Genomic DNA, 26304 nt, shown 5'->3' on the forward strand with positions numbered 1-26304 from the left:
CAATCAGGAACTTGGAAAAAAATATTGCCCATGTAAAGTTTTGTTTTGAATATTTACATTAATTGGACAATGCAACACTAATAAACCACTTAGATACAATTGAAGGTTGTGTGTGTGAATGAATAATCAAAATATTTTATAAACTAGTGTCTTAACGACTGCCAAATTGGGGCAAATGAGAGTGTTTTGAAGGGCGAGTAGGGTAAAGAAAAGGTATGGAAACGACATTCCCCCAACGCTAATTTATTTGTTGAATTATTTTCAATAGAAATGAAGTTTTTTTTATCACTTAACATCGATCTTTAACAATTTAATAAAAAGGCGGTTGAGTTTTGTGAGCGTAACTTAAACCATGCAAGTAAGATTTTGCTTAGTTTATTAATATGTTTTATGCATACCACTGAAGTATAAAAGAAGAGTTTCTTAATTTAAAGCGATCAATTACTACATTAGTAAGCCGCCTACCAAAACCAATAACAACAGCAATTTAAAGGGAAACTTCGCAAAAAAATGAAAAATTTATATTATGTTCATTATGTATAAAACGCACAAATTCATAAATATTAACGTTTTATTCCCCTAGATAAGAGATCAGCATCGTCTATTCAGTTCGTAGTAGGCTTTTTGAATGTTTTATTGACGAATCAATTAAAAGAGTGTCCTGTGTTAGCATTCCTTCAAACAATTTCAGGAGAAAAAAAAACAATATTAATTGAGCAGCAATCGATACAACAGAAATAGAAAGAACGGAAAGAATCAAAGAGACGGGACGGAATAGTTTTTTGGAGGAACACGGAAAGTAAATATAGGTGGATGTGGCTGTAGGAAAAATACTTTATTGGGTTATATACAGCCAAAGAACATGTTTTTCTATTTTTGGAAAAAAGAGACGAAAGATACCAAAGGGATATTCCAACAGGAACAGACATTAAGTTTTCAGTATGATTGTTTGACTTTTCGCAATTCGTTCTTCCAGAAAACAATTAAGAACCATTTAACACAAATACACGATATAAAAAGATGTGGTATGATTGCCAATGAGACAACTCTCCACTAGAGACCAAATGACACAGAAATTAATACAACATAACACGTATGCTGTAAAGGAACAAAGGGATTAGGTTAGATGTATATGATGTATACATATATAATTATTTTTTTTTTCTTTTTTGATAAATATAATAAATAAATAAGATTTTTTTTTTTTTCATAATTTTGTTTTACGTATATGCAAAACGACATCATTGAATTTTTTTTTTTTTTTTTTTTTTTTTTTTTTTTTGCTGTACTTGTTGAAACTGTATTATAAACTGGATATCACATATCCTAATTACAATTACAATTACATTTTTTCTCACATATAATGCATTACATTACAATTAATTTGCCTGTGTAATGCATTACATTACACATTACTTTTTCAATATAAAATCTAAAAACATTTAAAAAACAGATTTTTATAAGAAATTGATAAATATTACTGGGGTATATGTACATATATATACAGTGTTAGTGACATAGACTTCAAATACTTGAAAAATAAATAAATTATCATATAATTTTGTTTCTAACATTGATCACTTACTCATTAAGACATCATAAAGGGATTTCAAAGGGATATAATAAATGTGCCATTAAAGGATTATCTTGTTAAATGCCTAAGGACTCTGTGAGGACAAACATAAGTTGAGAAGATTTGATTGCAATAAAAACATTTTGATATTAATTAGGTGAAATAACAACCACAGTTTGGTGTAAAAATGTTGATTGACATATTCAATCTTTCATTGAAATACATGTAAGGTGTGTATAGAATTATGAAAATTTCATCTTCATATTTTTTCCATTCATCTATATAGTTTTGTTTGATAATTATTTTAGAAGATTTTTTTAGGGCAAACTATCTATAATGATTTAATACAGTAATTAACTGTGACAATAATTTTATTCAATACTTTCTTTTGTTTTTGTTAATATTTTATTTTTATTTTACTATATTCTTCAATTTTATGTATTTTACCAATTTGTAATGAAAAGTAATGTACAGTAATGGAGGCATTACATTGATTTTTAACTAAAGTAATCATAACATTACATGTAATTGTAATGCAGAAAATGTGCATTACAAATTACTTTGCATTACATCGAAAAAATGTAATATTACAATGCATTACAATTACAAATTACCATTACCCCAGGCCTGGTTGTAGGTTAGGGCTAGGTTTTAGGGTTAGAGCTAGCGTTAGGTTTAGGTATGGGTTAGGGTCAGGTTCAGAGTTAAGGATAGTTGAGTATAGCTGTATATGGGTTTAACATTGGAATAATGATGATGATGATGATGATGATGATGATGATTTTTTGAGGGAGTTGGGAGGCGGGAGGTGGGAGACAAAAAATAGGTGGGAGAGAAAAAAAGATTTTAAAAGTGGGAGGTGGGAGATAGGGGCGGGAGGTGGGAGAAGGGTACCCCCTGTCCACCCCCTCAAGACTAGAACTTAGTTTATATTTGTTCTGCATTGGAATTATAAAAAGGTTATGTTAAACTGAGACCGTAGTTTATGTAGTCATGCTACAGTACTTTCCAAATAAATCCACTTCTTGATATTGACTACTACAATAGTCAAATCATAGTTTATATTATGCTCATTTTTACCCTCTTCTTCCTTTCATTTCTATAACAATCTTGTCCCGACACATACCGGACTTAAAAAATTATAAAAAAAAAAAGAATTAAAAAATGCAGTAGTCGGGATCAAGTAATGGGTTTTAGGTATGAACTGGTTTCCGAAATAGTTGTCCAACTATTATTCTTGAAAAAAAATGCATTTTGTTACCAGATAAGCCATGGCAGAAAAGTTTGATTTGCAAATAAAACGGGAACTCTTAGACTCGTCATTTAACGGGTATAAATTGTCGTTAGACAGTTTGCCCATATACAGTCTACAACTTGGAAATGGTAAATTGCTTCATTACTTTGCCCTAGTACATCTGATCTGAGACTACTATGTGTTATCTGCTGGGAACAGTATATATAGACAATAACTGTTTAGTGTCTTTAAATATCAGCTGTATTTGTACGAGGCTAAGAAACAGGTGTAATGCGAGCTATTACTCCTGTTTCGAGCCGAGTTCAAATATAGCTGATATTAAAAGACACTAAACAGTTATTGTCTTTATCCTGCAATTAAATTTGTACATTTTCTCCCACACCCAATCGTTGAATTTGTTTTTGAAAGAAATGGACATGACTTAAACGTGGACCGCAATGAGGACCCCAAATTGAACTGTGACGTAAACAGTAATTTGACATAACCGTTCACTCGCAACAGAAGCAGGATACCAGGAGACTACATACGTCTAGTATACGTATATAGCTTCGTGTTATCTGTACACCTGTATTGGTATAGTAGAAAGGTCGATTGCAGGATAACAATATATATGTTCCTGGTGTTATAGTAGTCTCAGATCTAATCAGTTCCAAATAAAACACCTTGTCTCATTGATTTACCATCAGTCAGGGGACTTATTGAAATAAGTGATTTTTAAATCACTTATTTAAGTAGCAAATTTGAAGTATTGTCACAAATTGTGATTTTGTAGTTTTACCAAAATTTTAAACACATAGGTTTAGATAATATCTTTTCATTAGTAAAATTGAAAGAAATGAACTTTTTGCTTCTTTTAAGCAGCAAGGTTTATGCCTTTGATGCAATTATTTAGCTGCAAATTCTATTTTAGTTGAAAAAATGCTATAAAAATGGCTTTACAGAATAAACTGATACTTTCTTAACAGATTTTTCCCAGCAGTGGGAGTATTTTTCCTGTAAAATTCAAGGTTTCATCTATTAGATTATGTAATAAAATTCTACTGGTCGCCATCAAAATTTCACTGTTCGGGGGTGTTAAAATTAGTGGGGGTTATTAAAATAATGATACTTGAAGAAGTGATTTTTTGGAAGGAAATTGAGGTATGATACTTAAACAAGTGATTTTTATGTCATTATCCTAGATTTAGTACAAGGTCATCACCTGACATGACCCGGTCACCCTATCAACACAGATGTTGGTTCTGATAATTTTAGCAACATAATTAGTCCTTGGATCATTAGTATTCTATATTTAAAGCTACAATAAAATTTAATCACTTAGTCTAGTGATTAATTTGTACTACTTAAATAGGTGATTGTTAAAGAAAGACAACTCTTACTTCCAACCTTTATGGACATAATGTTACTTGAATCAGTGATTTAGAAAATCACTCATTTAAGTAAGTCCCCTGACTGACCATGGTTGATCAAAAATGTATTAATTGAATTGGAAAATTAGTTACATGTACATGTATCAAGGTTATGTATTAAGTTTCTGGCAATTATGCGCAAAGTTTTTAGAAATCCCAAGAACCCACTAAAAATAAGAATATTTTTGATATATTAACTAAAAACAAACATATGTTACTACAGATTAAGAAAGAAAGAGCAGACAACTCAAGAAAGTATCTGTAATAACACATGTATGTTTTTTTTCTCTAATAACTTATTTAAGTTACACCCTTGACTGTCTCCCCTCAGTTTCTAGCTGGGTCACATGAAGGAGTGTGAAATTGGGTATTACAGATACTAATGTATCATAATCAGGTCAGATAAATGTGTTATATATTTGAGATATATAACTCCCAACTACTAAGGTATGTACAATGTAGCAGTGGCAATCATGGCAATACAACTTATAAGTGAAGGAGACCTCATGAGTAAAAAGTAAAATAACAAAAATAGCGAAATCCGAGGAAAATTCAAAACGGAAAGTCCATAATCAAATGGCAAAATCAAAAGCTCAAACACATCAAACGAATGGATAACAACTGTCATATTCCTGACTTAATACATTGATTTGCATGACACGTAATGAATAGATGGGCAATATAAGAACAAGAAAGAGTTGTGGTAAAATATCTAAAAAGTTCAATAAGCTTGTTATTTCTATAGCATTAGAAATAATATTTTTACATCTTTATGCATATACCATGTATACAGGTTCAATCTATGATTCTTAACAGCATTCCACCAAAATGAAAACAAATGAAAAATATATGTCTGAATAAAAAGATTGTCTTTTTGTTTCATCCAGTTTTCTTTAAATTAAGATGTTTTGTGCTTAATTTGTAGATAATCTGCAAATATGTTCCAGTGCTATAAGAGATGAATTAGAATAACGTTTATTATTAATTTTTCCAGGTGTAGAGAAGGTGGATCTTACAGACAGTCAATATTCATATCATCATGCTAAGATTCTTGGACAACACAATCATTTAGCTTTAGATCCATGGAATCAGCAGACGGTCTATTATATTGATAAGCAATGGTGTATCAACAAAGCCTTTATTGCAGTAAGTTAATTGATTACATTTTTTAAACCTCTGGACTACAAATAAAATTAGAAGATCATGTTTAGTAGTAATAAGTACATGTGAGACTTCAATCTGGCAGGCAGTATACCATGAAAGTATGAAGAAAGAATGTTTTCTTGAAATTGCAATAATTTATTTCACATTTTTGTCTATTCTTAAAAATTCACAATAATGAATGCACACACTTATTTCTGAATTAAAAGTATATATTGAAATGAAGGGGACTAATGCAGCCCCTCTCAAAATTAGATGTATTTCTCCCTTGTAGAATCAGGAAAAAAGCAACCCCTTTTATGGCAGCATACATATCTAGATCTTTATATGTCTGATTAATTTTAGAACCTTAAGTGTGTTTGTATTTTAGTCAGACTGATGTTGGAATGCAACCAATCCAATATTGAAAAATTATATGTATATATTCAATATTCTATGAAGGGAATATTGAAAATGTATCCCTGAGGTGAAATAGCCTTCTTGCACTAATTTGACATAAAGAAATCATCAATAAATCAAACAATAAGAAATGTGGCTAACTAGCTTCAGTACTTATTATACATATATCTTAAAACTAATTACTAATGTTCTACATTGTAGGTGTTATTGCTGTATTAGGTGTATGGTAAATTGAATAAACACTGACATTATAGAATATAACATTACATTTCTCTCTTCACTGTGATGGCTTTACAACTAAATGCAAATTTGATAATTTGTTCCAACTTAATTGCATAAACACTCTTAAACAGTCTTTAAAAGTGCTCATTTATTGTTTTAGGACATGCAATTGAACCAGACTGAATCCATTCTACAAATCCCAGATTCAACCAATCAGAAACTGGTACCAGAAAGAGTCAATCTTTGTTTACAGTTTGTTTCCACAGACATGGCAGTTGTGACTGATGGAGCTGGGAAGTTGCATCTCATAAATACAGGAAACAGAGAGGACAGATCAACAAAATGGACAGTAAGTTAAAGTACTAACGCAAAATATAGTAAGAAATCATTTCATATATCCTGGTCCATAAGTTCAGGGTAGGATCTAGCTATCAATTGACAACCATCAATAAATTATTTAGAAAAATTATCCTTAAAAAACACTTGATCATTTTTGGAGTATAAACATGACAACAGAGTACACCATTCTTTTGCCTGATTATCTTTTTTCGAAACAACAATGGTGGCCATTAATAAATAAAACGTAAGGGTAAAGTTTCTATAATTACAAAGCCTCTTTAGACAGCCTTCTATGGAATCTGGGTTTAAGGACCTACACCATCCAGTCAATATAGCCACTGTTACTAATAATAAAAACTTCTGTATTTTAAAATTCTGATTAAATAATTGATATTACCATTTAAACCACTTTGGGCAAAATTGTTATTTGTATGATTCTATTTTCTCTAGCTAAATCCTTGTGAAATAGTCCTGTTCTTGTCTATCCTACATTGCTCATATTTTTATGCCCCCGCCGTAGCGGAGGGGGCATTAAGTTTTATCCTTGTCCGTCTGTACGTATGTACGACGTACGTATGTCCCAAAATTGGTTCCATCCTCTAACTTTAGTTTGCCTCAACCAAATGTTATGAAACTTATACACAATGCTTATTACCACAAAACACAGATCAAGTTTGAATTTTGGTGGCGTCACTTTTACCGTTCTTGAGTTATGCCCCTTTACAAATGGAAAATTGCTGAATTTATCGTCTCCGTTCTCTAACTTTAGTTTGCCTTAACCAAATGTTATGAAACTTATACACAATGCTCATTACCACAAAACACAGATCAAGTTTGAATTTTGGTGGCGTCACTTTTACTGTCCTAGAGTTATGCCCCTTTACAAATGGAAATTTGCTGAATTTTTCGTTTCTGTTCTCTAACTTTAGTTTGCCTCAACCAAATATTATGAAACTTATACACAATGCTTATTACCACAAAACACAGATCAAGTTTGAATTTTGGTGGCGTCACTTTTACCGTTCTAGAGTTATGCCCCTTTACAAATGGAAAAATTGCTGAATTTTTCGTTTCTGTTCTCTAATTTTAGTTTTGCCTAAACCAAATGTTATGAAACTTATACACAATGCTTATTACCACAAAAAACAGATCAAGTTTGAATTTGGGTGGCGTCACTTTAACGGTTCTAGAGTCAGTCAGGGGAGTTACTTGTACAAGTGATTTTTAAAATCACTTTCTCAAGTGATTTTTTCAACAAAACTAGAGTTAATTCCCTTTCATTACTTTTTAAAAATCACTTCTACCAGTGATTAGAAATATTTTTTAAAATCACTCATTCAAGTGATTATTATGTTTGGAAAAGTTTCAATAAGAAACCAGGGTTATCTCCCTCTTTCAGAGGACAACATCACAACAGGGGTCATTTTGACATTAGCTAATAGAAGACACCTGTTTAAAAGGTGAAAATAAATAAAAACTAACTTGTAAGGAGAAAAATTTATTTTCTGAACAAACAATAGCATTAGAAATGATTAGTAGCAATCTGTTCAAATGGTCTTTCAAATAAACTGCTTGCATATACTGTAATAAAGGGACATAACTCACAAACTGTAAAACTGATGCTACCATATTTGTACTCGTGCTGAGTTTGGCGGTAATAAGCATTGTCTATAAGGTTCATTACATTTGGTTGAGGCAAAGTTAAGTTAGAGAACGGAAACCAATTTTGGGATGTACAGACAACATGGACAAGGGTAAAACTTAATGCCCCTACGCTACAGCTGGGGCATAAAAAGGAACAATAAAAACTCATAAACTGAAAATGCTATATATATATATGACCAAAAAAAATCACAAACATTTTTACATACATTTGTAGAAAACTAAAGACTCAAACAGTAATAAATAAGATTTTCAGGTCATAATTATAATTTGTAGTGAAGTTAATGGAATATAATCATTCATTAAAAAAATAGTATTGATCACTGGTATAAATAAAAATAAAACACTTCAAAGGGTGTCTTTCATCACATACATTTTGAAATAATGTAAATCACTGGTACAAATGATTTTAAATCACAGCACAGAGTGATTTCATTCAATTAGAATGTTAATCACTTGTACAAATGACTTAAAATCACTGCACAGAGTGAATTAAAATGTGTGTTTATCTCTGATACCAGCAGTATTTCCAATTTACTTCTATGGTGAAAAACAGATATGTTTTTTTTTTAATTCAGATTAAAAAAATAACTATATTTATCAATCAAATCAAATCTGTTGTAAATTGTATAATTTCAGAGGGCTGAAACAAAATGTGTGCAACAGCAATTGAATCTTAATAAACAAAAGGCTCTCAAGAGCCTGAATCACCTACCTGTTATTTTTTGCTTAAATCTTTCATCAATGATTATTTTTGCTTTTCAATATATATTAATAATGAGTGGCTTAAAAATACCATTTAAATGTTCTTTAATGAATTGGTGGCCATGTTTGTTGGTGGATCAAAACTTCGGATACAATTTATAAACTAGATACCCTAATGAATATTCATTTAAAGTTTGAAGGTATTTGGCTCAGTAGTTTCAGCGGATAAGTTTTTGAAATAGTTTATGACGACAGACGCCAAGTGATGACATAAGCTCACATAGGGCACTTCCGGCCTCAGTCAGCTAAAAAGGGGGGATGACTTGAGTGACTTTTATTTACTGTTTAGAGTGATTTCAACAGAACACTGGTAGAAGTGATTTCCAATTAGAAACCCCTCCCCTATTAGAAATCCAGTACCAGAATATTAATCTTTATTTAATGACCAGGACTAATCATCAATGATTGAACTCTGTTGCAGATTTTAGTCTTTGTAAGGGTTGAAACAGAATGCAGAGGTCATAAAAGTTGTCAAATTTTGCAGTCCTAGGTCATTTGAATGTTTTTGTCAGAATATAACTATTTCTATAAATTTAAATTCAGATAACATTTTGTTGTAATCTGGTTCAGCAAGGGGTCCTGACTGTCCAGCACAAGATCATTTATGAAGAAAAAATTGATTTATCCAGGTGCTTAAAACCCAAATCATTTCAAATTGCAATTAAAATTTATCTGTAAAAAGGTTACATGAACTCGTTTCCATATTTACCATTATACATGGATGAAAGCAGGGTTCAATTCTAAAAAAATGTTTATTCCTCTCACATTGTCATGTCCCTGGTCAGGATCCTTAAATTAATTTCAAATTACCTTCAAAAACTGACTTACTAAAGTAAACTCTTTGCATTGATTACAAAAAAATTATCAATCAGATCTAATCTATAATTTTTTAAGAAAATTTCATAGGGCAAAAACACGATAACTGCCAAACCATTTATCAATTGAAAAAAGGGAGGGTGCTATGCTTTCTTTTTTATTTTTTTTGCTCACTTATTTGAAAGGTCAGACAAACTAACAAATTAATGTTAGGCCAGGTCTAAATTTAAATTAGGTCGTTAGTTTTCTCATTTGAATTGTTTTACATTTTTATTTCGGGGCCTTTTATAGCTGACTATGCGGTATGGGCTTTGCTCATTGTTGAAGGCCGTACAGTGACCTGTAGTTGTTAATTTCTGTGTCATTTGATCTCTTGTGGAGAGTTGTCTCATTGACAATCATACCACATCTTCTTTTTTATATCTATTACAAGTATTAGCTTCATTGTACTACTACAAGTATTTTCAAATGTATTTTTTTTCTTTTATGTGCACGATGTGTTCTTTATTTCAATAAATTATTTGAAAATAGGTGTAGCTTGAAGGAAACTGTTGGTTTTTTTTTTGGGGGGGGGGGGGGGGGGGGCAAAAGTACAAATATCTCAAATTTTCACAATCCTTTTTTTTAGTATGTTTAGTTGTTTAGTTATAATAACTTTAACTAATGTAGTGAATTTGAATCTTAATCACTGTGTAGAGTGATTTTAATTAATTTTTCTACGTGCATCACTTCAACCAGTGATTTTTTTTTACTTTAGCTTCAAAATGCCACAGATCAACTTGATCATTATGATGATGATGTACAAATGCTTTTTAAGTGTATTGGTTTGGGGGGAGGGGGGTATTTGAGTGCACATGAAAGGTTTTCCTGACAATTACACCACAAAGTGTTGACGCCAGAAGGAGATAATATATATAATACAGCTTTTGACAAGAATATTTTGTAGTATTTGTGATTATTGTTACCCCTTGAATGTTTTAATTGATAAGAAATATTTATAGCACACAAGGTATTTATAGCCAATTGACCCAATTTATTTATTGAACTTGTCAGTGATCATGGTGATATTTACCAACTAATGTATAAGGGGTGTTAAACCATATTTTCTCATTCAAATGCATTGATCGTCCAAAACTTGGCTATCATGTGTAAAACGATACAAGTGAGTGTTCGGTAAACAGGAAGTAACTTTTAGTTGTTGAGTGATGAATCTGAAAACGCATCACAGGGTATACATGTGCAAATGAGCAAATATTTATATTATTTGAAGAAACTTTTCCCAAAGAACTGTAAATCTATCTTGTATTAAATGGTCAAAACATGTCCAAGAATTTTGTAATATTTCTGGACTTACATGTATATCTTCTTTATTATTAAAAATAAGTGTACCCGTCTTTTAGAAAAGTTGTTCCAAATTATGAAATACATGTATAATAATTTTTTCCCTTTTAACAGTCTATGCCAAACAGTTTTAGAGTTTGTCTGACTGAAAAAGAAATTTGACCTTTTCGTCTATATTTTCAACTAAAAAAATCTGAAAATTTCTGTCTGACCGAATGACTTTTTGTCTGACATTTTGTTGGTCAGTCAAAGTTTGGGATAAACTGTTTTTAAGTTAAAAAATATAAGTTTTACGTTTTACAACAGTGACCCCTTGTCTGAGGGACAGTCCCTCATTAAAGGGATATCCCTCATTTGGGGGTTGTTCCCAACCTGTTATAATAGTTAAGAAAACCCATAAGACCACGCAGTCCAGGATAAATAATAATGTAAATCACTTGTACAAATGATTTCAAATCTGATCACTGCACAGAGTGATTTACATTAAATAATATAAATCACTTGTACAAATTAAATGATTTCAAATCACTACACAGTGATTTTCATTATGGTCAGATCATATGTTTTCTTACCTCATATGAATTTGTACTATGCATGCTTTTTTAATGGACATTGTGACGTCAAAATGCATTCTTAATAGAAAGACAAGGGTGCAAACGCTGAAATGTCTCGCCTTCTTTACTAATCATTGATACATGTATCATGTTGATAGTCACAAATATAAAGCTTAACTACAACTATCACATAAACTTAACATGATCCAATAAAATGAGGTCAAGGTCATATAAACCAAACAAGAAATACATTTACACCTTACAATCATTCAATACACTAAATATAGTTGACCTATTGCTTATAGTTTCTAAGAAACAGACTTAATCAAGAAAACTAAACATTGACCAATGAACCATGAAAATGAGGTCAATGTCATATCAGTGTTCTAGCTTGAATCTCAGGGCAGAAGGGTGCTAGTTGTCTGAAAGGGCACTTTAGCGTTATAACCCAGATTTTAAGGGTAATGTTGGACAGTGTATAAATTACCTTGAATATTGCTAGGCTCAGCTGGAGAACATTAGTTGTATGATATGAACCATGCCAGGCAGACATGTACAGCTTACAATTCTTCCATACAACAAGTATAGTCGACCTATTGCTTATAGTTTAAGAAAAACAGACCAAAACACAAAAACTTAATACTAAGTAATGAACCGTGAAAATGAGGTCAAGGTCAGATGGCATCTGCCAGTTGGACATGTACACCTTACAGTCCTTCCATATACCAAATATACTAGACCTATTGCTTATAGTATCCGAGATATAGACTTGACCACCAAAACTTAACCTTGTTCACTGATCCATGAAATGAGGTTGAGGTCAAGTGAAAACTGCAAGCTACGCACATACCAAATATAGTTATTCTATTACTCATAATAAGAGAGAAATTAACTTCACAAAAAATCTTTACTTTTTTTTCAAGTAGTCACTGAACCATGAAAATGAGGTCAAGGACAATGGACATGTGACAGATGGAAACATCGTAACATAAGGCATCTATATACAAAGTATGAAGCATCCAGGTCTTCCAGCTTCTAAAATATAAAGCTTTTAAGAAGTTCGCCGCCGCCGCCTGATCACTATCCCTATGTCGAGCTTTCTGCGACTTTTGTCACAGGCTCGACAAAAAACCTATAAGACCAGGATAAATAACAATGTAAATCACTTGTACAAATGATTTTAAATCACTGCACAGAGTGATTTACATTAAATAATATAAATCACTTGTACAAATGATTTTAAATCACTGCACAGAGTGATTTCTATGATGGTACAAATGATCTTACTGCACAGTGATTTTTAATAATTTCATATAACATGCATAAATCTGAATGTTAGATTGTTAGATCAACAAGCATTCTGGGAGTATTGCATGGAAATATATAGTCCCCTACCCGTTAAAAAATCATTGTACTGGAACAAAATGCTAACTTGATCTGTAACTTGTCATGATAAAACTATATAACAATTATCAAATTAATATCTTCAAGCATGACGAAACAAAGTGAGGAAAACTGATTATTTGAGTGAATTTTCCAAGTACAAGGACCATAACTCTGCACGAAATCTTCAGATTGGAACAAAATTCAAACTTATCTGTGACTTGTCAGGATAAAACTATATACCAAATATCAAATCAATATCTTCAAGCTTGACCGAAAAAAGTGTGGAAACCTGATTATTTGAGTGAAATTTCTAAGTTCAAGGACCATAACTCTGCACAAAATCATCAGACCAGAACAATATGAAAACTTGATCTGTAACTTGTCATAATAAAACTATATACCAAATATCAAATCAATATCTTCAAGCATGAAGAAAAAAGTGTGGAAAACTGATTTGTCGGACTGACGGATGGACAGACAGATGGACGGAGTGCAAACCTAAAGTCCCCTTCGACTTTGTCGGTAGTTAGAGGACTTATAAAAACAACAAATATGAAATATGCATGATAATGTGATAGAACATTTAATGCCTAATGCAGTAATGGTTAATCACATAGTCTATATATGCAACTGTTTATCTGTTTATTTTCCTGAAACACATAGTACATGATATGCACAATTTATACAACTGCATGTACAAATGTAATAAACTATATAAAAAATACACTTGGAGATAAATATGCAAGTTATTTGTTTACCATTTCTGGCAAAAAAAAATTATCTTTGCATGTTAGTTGTTACGAAGTTTGGTAAAGAAGATCTGCTTTATTAAGTCTGTATTTATCAAATAAATATTTAATATTTCCGTTTGCAGTGTGAAATTATAATAAAAAAAGAAAACGCACAATGATTTCATATTTATTTTATCGTGCCAAAATTAATTTCTGACATTCTGACAAACATGCACGGGGAAATTGTTTAAACTTTTTAAGTCGTCAGGAGTTAATCCCCTTTAAGTTAATACCATTCCCAAAAATCACTTGCTGAAATGATCTTTTGTACCTGAATAAAAAATATCACTCATTGGCGTGATTTCCAATCTTCAGAAGGTCCAAATTTCTGACCACGCGAGTACTTGCATTTCAATCGAGAGTACGTATATTTTTCAACGTCAAAACGTAGTTTAAATGTAGAAGTTTATCGGAAAAATAATCACAGTATCAGCAAAAATCTTATAAAATCCCCAGACTATTAATATTTCGAGGCTATTTTTAGTCATTTTCAATCAATTTTTGTAAACTCCTTATCTTGTCAATGTTTACAGTATTTTCCCACCATATCTTTGGAAAACCATGTGGTTTTCGCAAAATCTCGCGAGATTACAACGAGCTACAAATTGCGGGAAATTCAAATTTTCAATTTTCTTTACCGATCGCTATGTTTCTATGCAAAAATAAAAAATCACGCAAATAAGTGATTTTAAAAATCACTTGTACAAGTAACTCCCCTGACTGAGAGTTATGCACCTTTAGAAATGGAAAAATTGCAAAATTTATATTTTCTAAATATCAAGTAATTTTTATAATTAGAGTTATCTTCCTTTGTCCATGATTATAGTTGAAGCAACTACAATCAATGCTTTATACAATGCAATGTTTAATTTTGACTTCCACTGATAAAACAAAGATCAAGTTGAATTTGGGTAGTGTCACTTTAATCATATTATTGAGTTATGCCCCTTTATAAATCGAAAGATTGCAAAACTTTTAGTTTCCATTCTGTAACTTAAGTTTGCCCCAACCAAACATTATGAAACCTATACACAATATTCATTACCACAAAACTAAGATCAAGTACAAATTTTTTGTTTCCGTTTTTCTAACTTTAGTTTGCCACAACCAAATGTTATGAAACTTATACACAATGCTTATTACTACATTATACAGATTAAGTACGAAATTTGGTGGCAACACTTTTACCATTCTTGAGTTATGTCCCTTTATAAACATAAAAATTGCTGAATTTTTTGTTTCCGTTTTCTAACTTTAGTTTGTCTCAACCAAATGTTATAAAACTTATACACAACCGTTCTAGAGTTATGCGTGTTTACAAATAGAAAAATTGCTGAATTTTTAGTTTCTGTTCTTTACTAAGTTAGCCTCAACCAAATGTTATGAGACTTACACACAATGCTTATTACCACAAAACTCAGATCAAGTTCAAATTTGGGTAGAGTCACTTTTACCGTTCTTCAGTTATGTCCCTTTATAACTATATGATATGCAAACGGGGGCATCATCTGTGTCCACATGTGGACACTATCCACATTTATTTACTTCATTTCTTTGTGTATTGTGTATATTTTCACTAAAAACTTGCATGTTTTATAATATAATCATTGTATTATGATGTTTATGTATCTTGCCTGACAAGGGCTCATGATTGGTAAATAAAAATAATGTCTAATGTTTAATGTCTACTTTTACACTTTCTAATATTTTTTCAGTTATCTGTAATTTTACATTTACGGTACATACTTTTCTTGTCTTTAGATTGTATATTCACATGATGTCTTGGATGACAGTAAGCCATTCAGCCTGACCTATACTGTTTACCACAGAGAAGGAGAAACCCACAGTGTAGAATGCCTGTGTTCTTATGTCTTAGAAACAACCGAGGAACAGAAACACAAATACAAAACATCATTCCTGACCGTCTTAGAATGGATCTCTATTTCTTCTGGTATTAAAATTTTATAGTTGAAAATGTATAATATATAGTTATATTTATTATTTGATGGAACATTATATTATCCACTTACTTAAAAGGGGGTATATAGTTTATATTTTGTAGGTTATGAGTCTTCAAAATTATGGCACTCAAATTTCATCATATCGTGACAGATATTGAATTTCAATCAAACTAAATTCTTGTGATTGGATCCTTATTTGATTTCTAAAAATTAGAAAGTTTTAATTAAATGCTTGCATGCCATTGTATTATGCCCAAATTTGTGTATGAATTATTTTCTTCCTGTTGATGTAGTTTATGATACTGCAAAGCACTCCAAACCTTTTTAGAAAGGTTAAACGTGTGATATTTTATTGCACTTTCAGAAGATTACAAAGCATGGTCATTAAAAAGACACAGAAGACTTTATGGCAGGAAGCCATTTGATTATGCTGCTTTTGACCAATCAGGGGACTGCATTATAGTTGCTGCTGAATCTGATGTTGAGTTTGTGTATGACTCTGTTAAACCCATTGTTGCTAGTGAGAATGTAAATGTTAATGCAAGCAATACATCACCTGGTATGTTTATACAATATGTAGACCTGATTTAAAAGCAAATTGTTTGTCATTGGTCAGTCGACTTTAAAAAAAAAAGTAGGCCATTTGGTCAACAAACAAACAAAGTTGATTTGGAAAAGTGAAAAATAAAGAGTAAATTTTTCAATAGACCAAATAATTTTTGATTTGATATGGCTATGGCAACCAATACTGATTTTAGTTATAGCCTAAATAATGAACTAAGCAAATTGTCATAAGTCAGTGAAATTTATTTCAGTTTGTATATCAAACATCACAAAATGAAATAATTCTTGTGATCTTATTCTGAGTTGATCAATATACTTTCCCTGGCTGTTGATTATTTATTTATAATCAACATGTGATTTGTTTGATTTCAGATTGTCACGAAAAAAGGTGACCATGTCTGATGACTTCACATAGAAAGAACACATCTTTTTATAGACCATTGAAAAAGAAGAACAAAGCTTGCCTACATATTGTCTAAAAATCATTGGGAGAAACAGTGTCCACCACAGAAACTTGGTTTTCTCTACTCTCCACAAATAAAATTTTAAGATTTAAAATGCTTGACAAGTCTTAAATTTGAAAATCTAACTGTCTCACTCATGCAGAAAAATATTGTATGACACTCAAATGCAATGGTAGAATCTATATTTATCATTCTGTTATTTAAGTCTGCTTATTTCAGAATCTTGTCCTGAATACACATGGAACCAGAATGCAGAGGATGTCAACATCCAGTTTACTGTACCAGAGGGCACAAAAAAGTCTGACATATATATGACCTTGACCCATAATAAAGTCAACTTTGGTATAAAGAATGGCAAAGTGTTACTGGAAGGAATGTTACATGGATTTGTAGATGTGGATGGTAGTACCTGGATAATGGAGAAACAAATGTAAGTGTATAGACTTACTCTAATGCATTCAGTTTGATACAATATATCTTCTTTGGAAATATACCCTTTTCATAAATTTCAAAGCATGCTCTTATTGTCCCCCCGTAACGCATTGCGGGGGACATGGAAATACGGGGTGTGTGTCCGTCCGTCCAGTTTTGTTAGCGCTCTCACAGTTACAGTTCTTGCCAGATTTTTATAAAACTTACACTATAGGTTAATATCAGCAATATCTCATACAAGTTCTATAAATGTGGCCAACCAACTTTTTATGCCCCTGCCATAGCGGAGGGGGCATTAAGTTTTACCCTTGTCCGTCCGTATGTACGTACGTCCCAAAGTTGGTTTCAGTTCTCTTTAGTTTGCTTCAACCAAATGTTATAAAACTTATACGAAATACTTATTACCACAAAACACAGATCAAGTTTGAATTTTGGTGGCATCACTTTAACCGTTCTAGAGTTATGCCCCTTTACAAATGGAAAAATTGCTGAATTTTTTGTTTCCGTTCTCTAACTTTAGTTTGCCTCAACCAAATGTTATGAAACTTATACACAATGCTTATTACCACAAAATACAGATCAAGTTTGAATTTAAGTGGTGTCACTTTTACCGTTCTTCAGTTATGTCCTTTTATACCTTTATATGATATGCAAGCGGGGGCATCATCTTTGTCCGATGGTCACATTCCCTGTCTATTTTAAAAGAGTTATCATGGTTATGCCCTTGGAAATATTAAATTTATGGAAAATGGCCTTGTAAGCACTCTCACGGGTACTATTCTTGTCAGATTTTTATAAGACTTATACTATAGATTAATATCAGCAATATCTTGGATAAGTTCTATAATGGTGGCCGATCAAATTTTTTTAAAAGAGTTATGCCCCTTGGAAATATTAAATTTATGGAAAATGGCCTCATTAGTGCTCTCACGGGTACAATTCTTGCCAGATTTTTATAAAACTTATATTATAGGTTAATATCAGCAATATCTTGGACAAGTTCTATAATGGTGGACGATCAACTTTTTATGCCCCCGCCGTAGCGGTGGGGGCATTAAGTTTTACCCTTGTCCGTCTGTACGTACGTACGTACTACGTCCCGAAATTGGTTTCCGTTCTCTTAACTTGAGTTTGCCTCAACCAAATGTTATGAAACTTATACACAATGCTTATTACCACAAAACACAGATCAAGATTGAATTTTGGTGGCGTCACTTTAACCGTTCTAGAGTTATGCCCCTTTATAAATGGAAAAATTGCAAAATTTTTAGTTTCTGTTCTCTAACTTAAGTTTGCCTCAACCAAATGTTATGAAACTTATACACAATGCTTATTACCACAAAACACAGATCAAGTTTGAATTTTGGTGGCGTCACTTTAACCGTTCTAGAGTTATGCCCCTTTATAAATGGAAAAATTGCAAAATTTTTATTTTCTTCTAAATATCAAATTATCTTTAAAATTGGAGTTATCTTCCTTTGTCCATGAATTAACTACAATCAATGCTCTATACAATGCAATGTTTAATTTCGACTTCCACTGATAAAACACAGATCAAGTTGATTTGGGTAGTGTCACTTTAACCATTATTGAGTTATGCCCCTTTATAAATCGAAAGATTGCAAAATTTTAAGTCTCCATTCTGTAACTTAAGTTTGCCCCAACCAAACATTATGAAACCTATACACAATATTCATTACCACAAAACTAAGATCAAGTACAAATTTTTTGTTTCCGTTTTCTAACTTTAGTTTGCCTCAACCAATTGTCATGAAACTTATACACAATGCTTATTACTACATAATACAGATTAAGTACGAAATTTGGTGGCGTCACTTTTACCATTCTTGAGTTATGTCCCTTTACAAACATAAAAATTGCTGAATTTTTTAGTTTGTCCCAACCAAATGTTATAAATCTTATACACAACCGTTCTAGAGTAATGCGTGTTTACAAATAGAAAAATTGCTGAATTTTTAGTTTCTGTTCTCTACTTAAGTTAGCCTCAACCAAATGTTATGAGACTTACACACAATGCTTAGGCCACACCAATTTGATTAATAGTTCTTTGGATTTTCCAGCTCCTGTTTTGGAGAAATTGACTTTTCAATAAAAAAAAATAATAACCGCTTCCGCAAATCTTACGGCCGCATGCCGCTCCAAATTTATTTTCTCTTTGAATTTTTTTTTTTCACATAGACTTTTTATTGCTCCGATCGATTCAAACGCACGTGTGATAATTCAAATTGCAAATAAAAGGTCAAAAATCGGGATGCCAACATGCAGTTGTGTCAGCTCATTGCCTTGGAGAGGTAGTTACTGAACACACAGTTATCCGAAATGCATCTCGTTTTATCTATGAAGACCTGTTCTAGGAGACAAATATTAAAAATCTGTCTTTAGATGACCATGCACGATTATATCAATGTTCGTTAGAACCATCGTCATCCCCAATCATTGTTTCAACAGACATAGACCTGAATCTGAATAAGTACATTGCAAGGCCATGATATGGCATCAATGGCAACGGAAAAAAGGCGATGGAAAATTAGTCCCACGATATGAGAGCAACCGAAGTTTTACAGCTATCAATTGTCTTGGCACACACGAGATTGTTTAGTAGTCTATTCCAATAAAACATTGTTCTTACAAAGAATGACTGTTTATATTGACTCTATGTTGTTCAGATTTGCTACGTGGAATTTTGAAACACTGGCTGCTATTATGTACAAATTTATCTACAATGCTTGTTATTTTATAGACTTATCTATCTTTGATGAAAATAATATTGAATTCCCATGAATTTTAGAAAAAATCACAGATTTATCTTATTTTGATGAAACCCCATGGCCATATGTCCTTGTTAGTCTATTGGTATGGAAGCAGAACTCTTTTGTAAGGGAAAATTTAACAGTTCCAACGTTCGAGACCAAAGAGGTGGTATTGTGATTGGCATGCTCATAATAATTAGGGATGTGTAATTGGTTCAACCACTTCTAGTCAAGCTAAAGAGTTTAAAATGCATTGCAGCCTTTAGGAGCAAAATGAAAGAGTATTTTGCTGTCAGAATAATGCATGTGAATGTGGGGACAGGTATACGTATTCTAAGGGAATATTTTAATACATTGAGATCTACATGCATAACAATATAACTATCTTACTCATAATGTTGTTGAAATATTCACCCCATCATTATGTTGATCATTAGTAGGTATAGATAAATAGTTCCAAGTGGACATCAAGCAGCCAATAAACAATCATTACCATATATTGATATAATGAAAACAACTATATATAAAAAATATTTAATATTTTCCAGGGGCATTTTTTTAGATACATACACATATTTAAATTTATTCAACATATGTCATTTACCTAACTAACATAATTCCTCTTGTTAAATTGCATCTGCTATGCTTCCTTAATATATACACATGCATGAATTTTAATGCAAATTCACGCAGACAAAGCTTATTTGACGAAAATAATCGAAATTAACTAAACCACAGCGAGACAAGAAAGTTGGGTATGGTTCATGCACCAATTCATCAAATTATATGCATTAGAGCATGTTTCTTCTCCTTTTTCTATGAAGTAACCCAGTTTTAGCATGTACATAAATTCTAAATCGCACAATTTAAAAAAAAAATTATACTGCTCGCTTCACTTGCAGAGCACCCGCCTCATAAAAACTAATTTTCAAGAAAAAAATACAATTAAAAAAATTTCGCTCGCTCGCCCCATATTTTTTGGAGCTTTTTTCCGAAGAACTACAAATCAAATTGGTGTGGCCTTATTATCACAAAACTCAGATCAAGTTCAAATTTGGATAGTGTCACTTTTACCGTTCTTCAGTTATGTCCCTTTATAACTATATGATTTGCAAGCGGGGGCACAATTTGTGTCCACATGAGGACACTATCCACATTTATTTTAAAAGAGTTATGCCCCTTGGAAATATAAAATATGTCCAACGCGGGGGACATTGTAACTCTGTTCTTTTATTCATTAATAAGAACTTCTGCAAATGCCAAATTTCCCCATCAATATTTTAATGACCTTACTAGAAAAACATTTTAGTGTTTACATAATCTGATCCAGGAACAATATTATTTATAGGGTAATAACAATTAACCTTATTTGAAAAAAGAAAAAAAAATTTAGATGATAATGCTTTTGTAGTAAATTAATGATTAATGACATGGAAAACATTAAAATAACAATAAAAAATAATTTTACTTGTTAAAAGAACAAATTTATTGAAGTTTTTATGAAAAATTACTTTTAAGGGATAGTGGTGCACACAATATTATTCATTTAATGTGAACATTAGTCCTTTTTTCTCTGAAAGTAAGAGACCACTGTCCAATATTTACTGGTGACCCTCATACAGACACATCTGTACTTAGTGTCTTTTTGTTGTTTGGATGTACAAGTACACGGCCACGTCCACTTGTATTTGTATTATTTGTATTTTTATCCATCTGATGAGTTAAGCCTCTTTCAACTGATTTTTTATAGTTCGTTCTTATGTTGTACTGTTACACCACTGTCCCAGGTTAGGGGGAGGGTTGGGATCCCGCTAACATGTTTAACCCCGCCATATTCTGTATGTAAGTGCCTGTCCCAAGTCAGGAGCCTGTAATTCAGTGGTTGTCGTTTGTTTATGTGTTACATATTTGCTTTTCGTTCATTTTTTGTACATGAATTAGGCCGTTAGTTTTCTCGTTTGAATTGTTTTACATTGTCATTTCGGGGCCTTTTATAGCTGACTGTGCGGTATAGGCTTTGCTCAATGTTGAAGGCCGTACGGTGACCTATAGTTGTTAATTTCTGTGTCATTTGGTCTCTTGTGGAGAGTTGTCTCATTGGCAATCATACCACATCTTCTTTTTATACGACCGCAAAAAAATTTTGTGGTCGTATATTGGTATGACGTTGGCGTCGTTGTTGTTGTAGTCGTCCGAAGACACATTGGTTTTCGCACTCTAACTTTAGTTTAAGTGAATGGATCTCTATGAAATTTTACCATAAGGTTCAATACCACAAAAGAAAGGTTGGGATTGATTTTGGGGGTTATGGTACCAACAGTTAAGGAATTAGGGGCCAAAAAGGTGCCAAAAATGAGCATTTTTGTAACTTCCAGACATAATTTGTGTGTTAGTGTATGGATCTCTCTGACATTGTACCATAAGATTCCATATCACAAAGGGAATGCTGGGATTGATTTTGGGGGTAATTGCCTCAAAATTTTAGGAATTAGGGGCCAAAAAAGGGGCAAAAAACAAGCATTTTTCTAGTTTCATGACAATAACTTGTGTGTAAGTGTATGGATTGTTCTGAAGTTGTACTACAAGGTTCCATATAACAAAGGGAAAGCTGGAATTGAGTTTGGGGGTAATTGTCCAAAACGTTTAGCAATAAGGGGCCAAAAAGGGGCCAAAAATAAGCATTTTTCTAGTTTCCAGACAATTACTTGTGTTCAAGTGTATGGATCTCTCTGAAATTGTACTGCAAGGTACCATACCACAAAGGGAAGGCTTGGATTGATTTTGGGGGTAATTGCCTCAATATTTTAGGAATTAGGGGCCAAAAAGGGGCAAAAAACAAGCATTTTTCTAGTTTCAGGACAATAACTTGTCTGTAAGTGTATGGATCTTTATGAAATTGTACTACAAGGTTCCATATCACAAAGGGAAAGCTGGGTTTGAGTTTGGGGGTAATTGCCCTAAACGTTTAGGAATTTGGGGCCAAAAGGGGGACTAAAAACAAGCATTTTTCTAGTTTCCAGACAATAACTTGTGTTCAAGTGTATGGATCTCTCTGAAATTGTACTGCAAGGTACCATACCACAAAGGGAAGGCTGGGATTGAGTTTGGGGGTGATGAATCATAAGGGGGTTCAAAAAATTTGGGGGAGGGATTTTTTTTCCTTTTTTTCCTTTTTTTTTCTTTTAAATTTTCCATTTTAAATTGGTTATTTCTGATTTATATATAAAAGCAAATAATAATGATATGGTTTGAATAGGTAAATTAAAAATTTTGAAGTTCTTAGACCACATTCATTCTGTGTCAGAAACCTATGCTGTGTCAAATATTTAAATTTTTTTTAATCACAATCCAAATTCAGTGCTGTATCAAGCTTGTTTATATTTACAGATAGCAATGATTATGTTTTAACATTTTCTTTTGTAATGATAATGATGAATCAATAATAGGTGGTTCATATAGAAATTAAAAGATGTGGTATGATTTCCAATGAGACAGCTCTCCACCAGAGACCAAGTGATGTAGAAGTTAACAACAATAGGTCATCGTACGGCCTTCAACAATGAGCAAAACCCATACCACATACATGTAGTAAGCTATAAAAGGCCCGGAAATGACAAATGTAATACAATTCAAACAAGTAAACTTACTTCCTGATTTACATACAAATCTAACCATCAGAGACAATGAGGGAAAATTAATATATATCCCAATATAGGTTATTGCAAGTCATTAAGCGACAACCAGGGGGCTTTTTAACGACCTTGACTACCTATGAGGGTCTTGCACGGTCAGAAAAAATTAGGAGTGGAGATGCCGGGGATTGAACCCAGGACATTTCACAAGCAAGTCATTTAGCAGTTTGGAAAGATCCATATTTAGGGTAAGCTATGGAAGCTTATTTGCAGAAATATGCTACTTTTGTAGGATTGAGTTAACACTATGCAAACAAAGTGGTGAATCTTGGCAGGGTGTTGTCATGGGTGATAATAGAGGGGAGATGACCCTTGATCCTGCAGTTGTAGAAGAAATACATCAAAGATTAGCTGGTCTTACTTCTTATGAAATGGTGAGAGTTTCTTTATATTTTAGAAGATGTATTTGTATTTAGACCCCTCTTCCAAGAAATTTGTTTTGCATGCACACGTATAAAAATAGCAGTTTTTATCCAACGCAATCATAGGTTTGAACGTTGTTTTCAGTTTAGACTTGTTTATATTTTAGAAGATGTATACATCTTATATTTTTTTATGTTGAAGTAATAAAGTATCTTAGGAGAAAAGCAGATTGAATAAACAGTTGAAGTTGGCTCTTCTCATAAATGCAAAGTACACATAAAGAATAAAAGACTTCTACAAAACTGAATAGTACATCTTATTACACATCACTGATCTTTGTATAGTGCCATATAAAGTATGAATATAAATGGAAATCACTACAGTCACAAAATGCAATAAAAGTTTTACTTTTCATTTTGAACATTGGACTGTGAGGTCATTTCAAGAAGTGACCTTGGTTGCTGAGTGGTCTAAGCATTTAGTGAAAACTAGTTCAAAGCCAATTAGAGGAATTTGGTGTTAATGAAAGATCTTTGATGGTCACTGTTAAATTTATTCACAACTTTGTTTAGACTTGGTAATTTATAACTTCACATATTGTTTAGACTCTGTTGTTGACAATTATATGTTGACCTTCATTATATCTTTTTAATTTTTTTGTTTGGTTGCTGCCTCATTGATATATATTCCACCTGTTTTATTCTTAAGTAAATATATTTTTTCTTAAGTAAATATATTTTTTAAATTAGTTAACATTTGTCCACCAAACACCTGTCTAATTAGAACATACATCAGATAAAAATCTTCAGTTATAAATGCATTTTGGTACAGTTGCTTACACCCATGTTGTGTGGACTCTGGTGGATAGTTGTCTCATTGGCAGTCATACCGCATCTCCTTATTGTTATATTAATTAATAAAGTTGTAATTTCAGAATCCAGACCCAGAAAAGACGGGCAATCAGCCATTTAATGCACAACAGCTAGAAGAATGTGATGCCTTTCCCGATGATGGCTTTGGTTTGTTGAGGATTGATGGGAATTCCCATAAAATTACACACAAGGTTAGTTACAAGTGTTTTGATTACCAAAACAGAGTAATACACATGAATGTAAAAAAATGAATTAACAGATACTGTGATATTTACAAAAGATGGAATTTTTAAGGATTTGTTGATTTTATATGATTTGATGAATAAACTTTCATCATTATGTAATGTTTGAGAGCATAAAAATCAAAAGGGCCTAGAGAATAAAAATTAAAAAGGACCAATGCATAAAAATCAATGGGTCTATACCGAACAGCCAAAACTGTTATATAATAGAAAAGCAAAATATATGGGGTATTCATCCATGACATAAAATCAGTACATGCACAGCAAAAAAACACACAAAAAGCAAAGGAACAGCACTTTTATTGTTGTTCTTCATCTCAAAGTCACAGTGAGGCTTTCAACACGGAGCAAAAAAACTCTCACTTCACTGTAAGTTTAAGACAGCCCCTAGCACCGGCTTGAGCAGAATTCTTTGCACAAATAATTTGGATAGACTTTGTAAGATATAACAGCCAAATCGGGCCCGGTCAAAAAGGAACATACTGGAAAGTAGAACAGATTTAAAACAAAATAGTTCCTACCCATAGGCATAATAGGTGTAAATATCAAACTATGTAGAATATATTTTAGTAATTAAGGTATCAGATGAAAGGTGAAGGACTGGTGATCCTTGCAGAACAAATATTGACTGATAATTTTTAATAAAACAAAAATGTATGAATGAATTCTAAAATTGAGGGCATATATTGCCTGTTTCTCAGCTTTGCCTAATGAAGTTGCGTCCTTATTGTGTGTAAAATAAATGATGATTATTCTGTTTTCAGACAAACCTTGGCAGTCACCAATGGTTATTCCAATCAAGACTGGAAATTGACCAGCCGCCAGCATTATGTCTGAGACATGATGTCGATGGTTTAATGATTCAACCTCAAAACACTGTGAAAGAAAGTGAAACGCCTTGGCATCACACAGCCACATTCAATGCATTTGGATATGTGCAGGCTTCTAAACAACAAAGACGATTTTCAGTCTGTGCGCCAGATTGTTCATATGCTGCAATTTGTGACTGTGTTCGACACATTTATATTTATAGGCAGCCTACAGCAATTCTTTCTCCATTGAGAAACAGAAAAACAGGACAGGAAGTTGGTGCTGTTGCCAAGCAACAGTTGGTTTCATTAGATGCTGTTAACAATATTATTGGGATTCAAGTGACAAATGATTATATTTTTGTTACAACTGAAAACAAACTGTATTGTATCACAGTGATTTCAGCTGTAGTGTAAATAAATAAAAAAATATTGAAATTATAATGTTATTGATTTTGTTA

The 26304-nt window shown here is 32.3% G+C and overlaps 1 protein-coding gene across 1 annotated transcript; it reads left to right on the forward strand.

Moving 5' to 3' along the window:
• Nucleotides 1–2796: 2796 nt before the first annotated feature.
• On the forward strand, nt 2797–26287 carry LOC127701150 (nudC domain-containing protein 1-like). The gene is made up of 9 exons (XM_052204961.1): nt 2797–2956; nt 5232–5383; nt 6180–6368; nt 15435–15624; nt 15999–16193; nt 16882–17092; nt 23790–23931; nt 24855–24983; nt 25799–26287. The coding sequence occupies exons 1-9, from the start codon at nt 2845–2847 to the stop codon at nt 26258–26260; spliced, it is 1782 nt and encodes a 593-aa protein (XP_052060921.1). The 5' UTR covers nt 2797–2844; the 3' UTR covers nt 26261–26287.
• Nucleotides 26288–26304: the final 17 nt, after the last annotated feature.

Source organism: Mytilus californianus, unplaced genomic scaffold, assembly GCF_021869535.1.
Source record: "Mytilus californianus isolate M0D057914Y unplaced genomic scaffold, xbMytCali1.0.p SCAF_5, whole genome shotgun sequence".
Classification (NCBI taxonomy): Eukaryota; Metazoa; Mollusca; class Bivalvia; order Mytilida; family Mytilidae; genus Mytilus; species Mytilus californianus.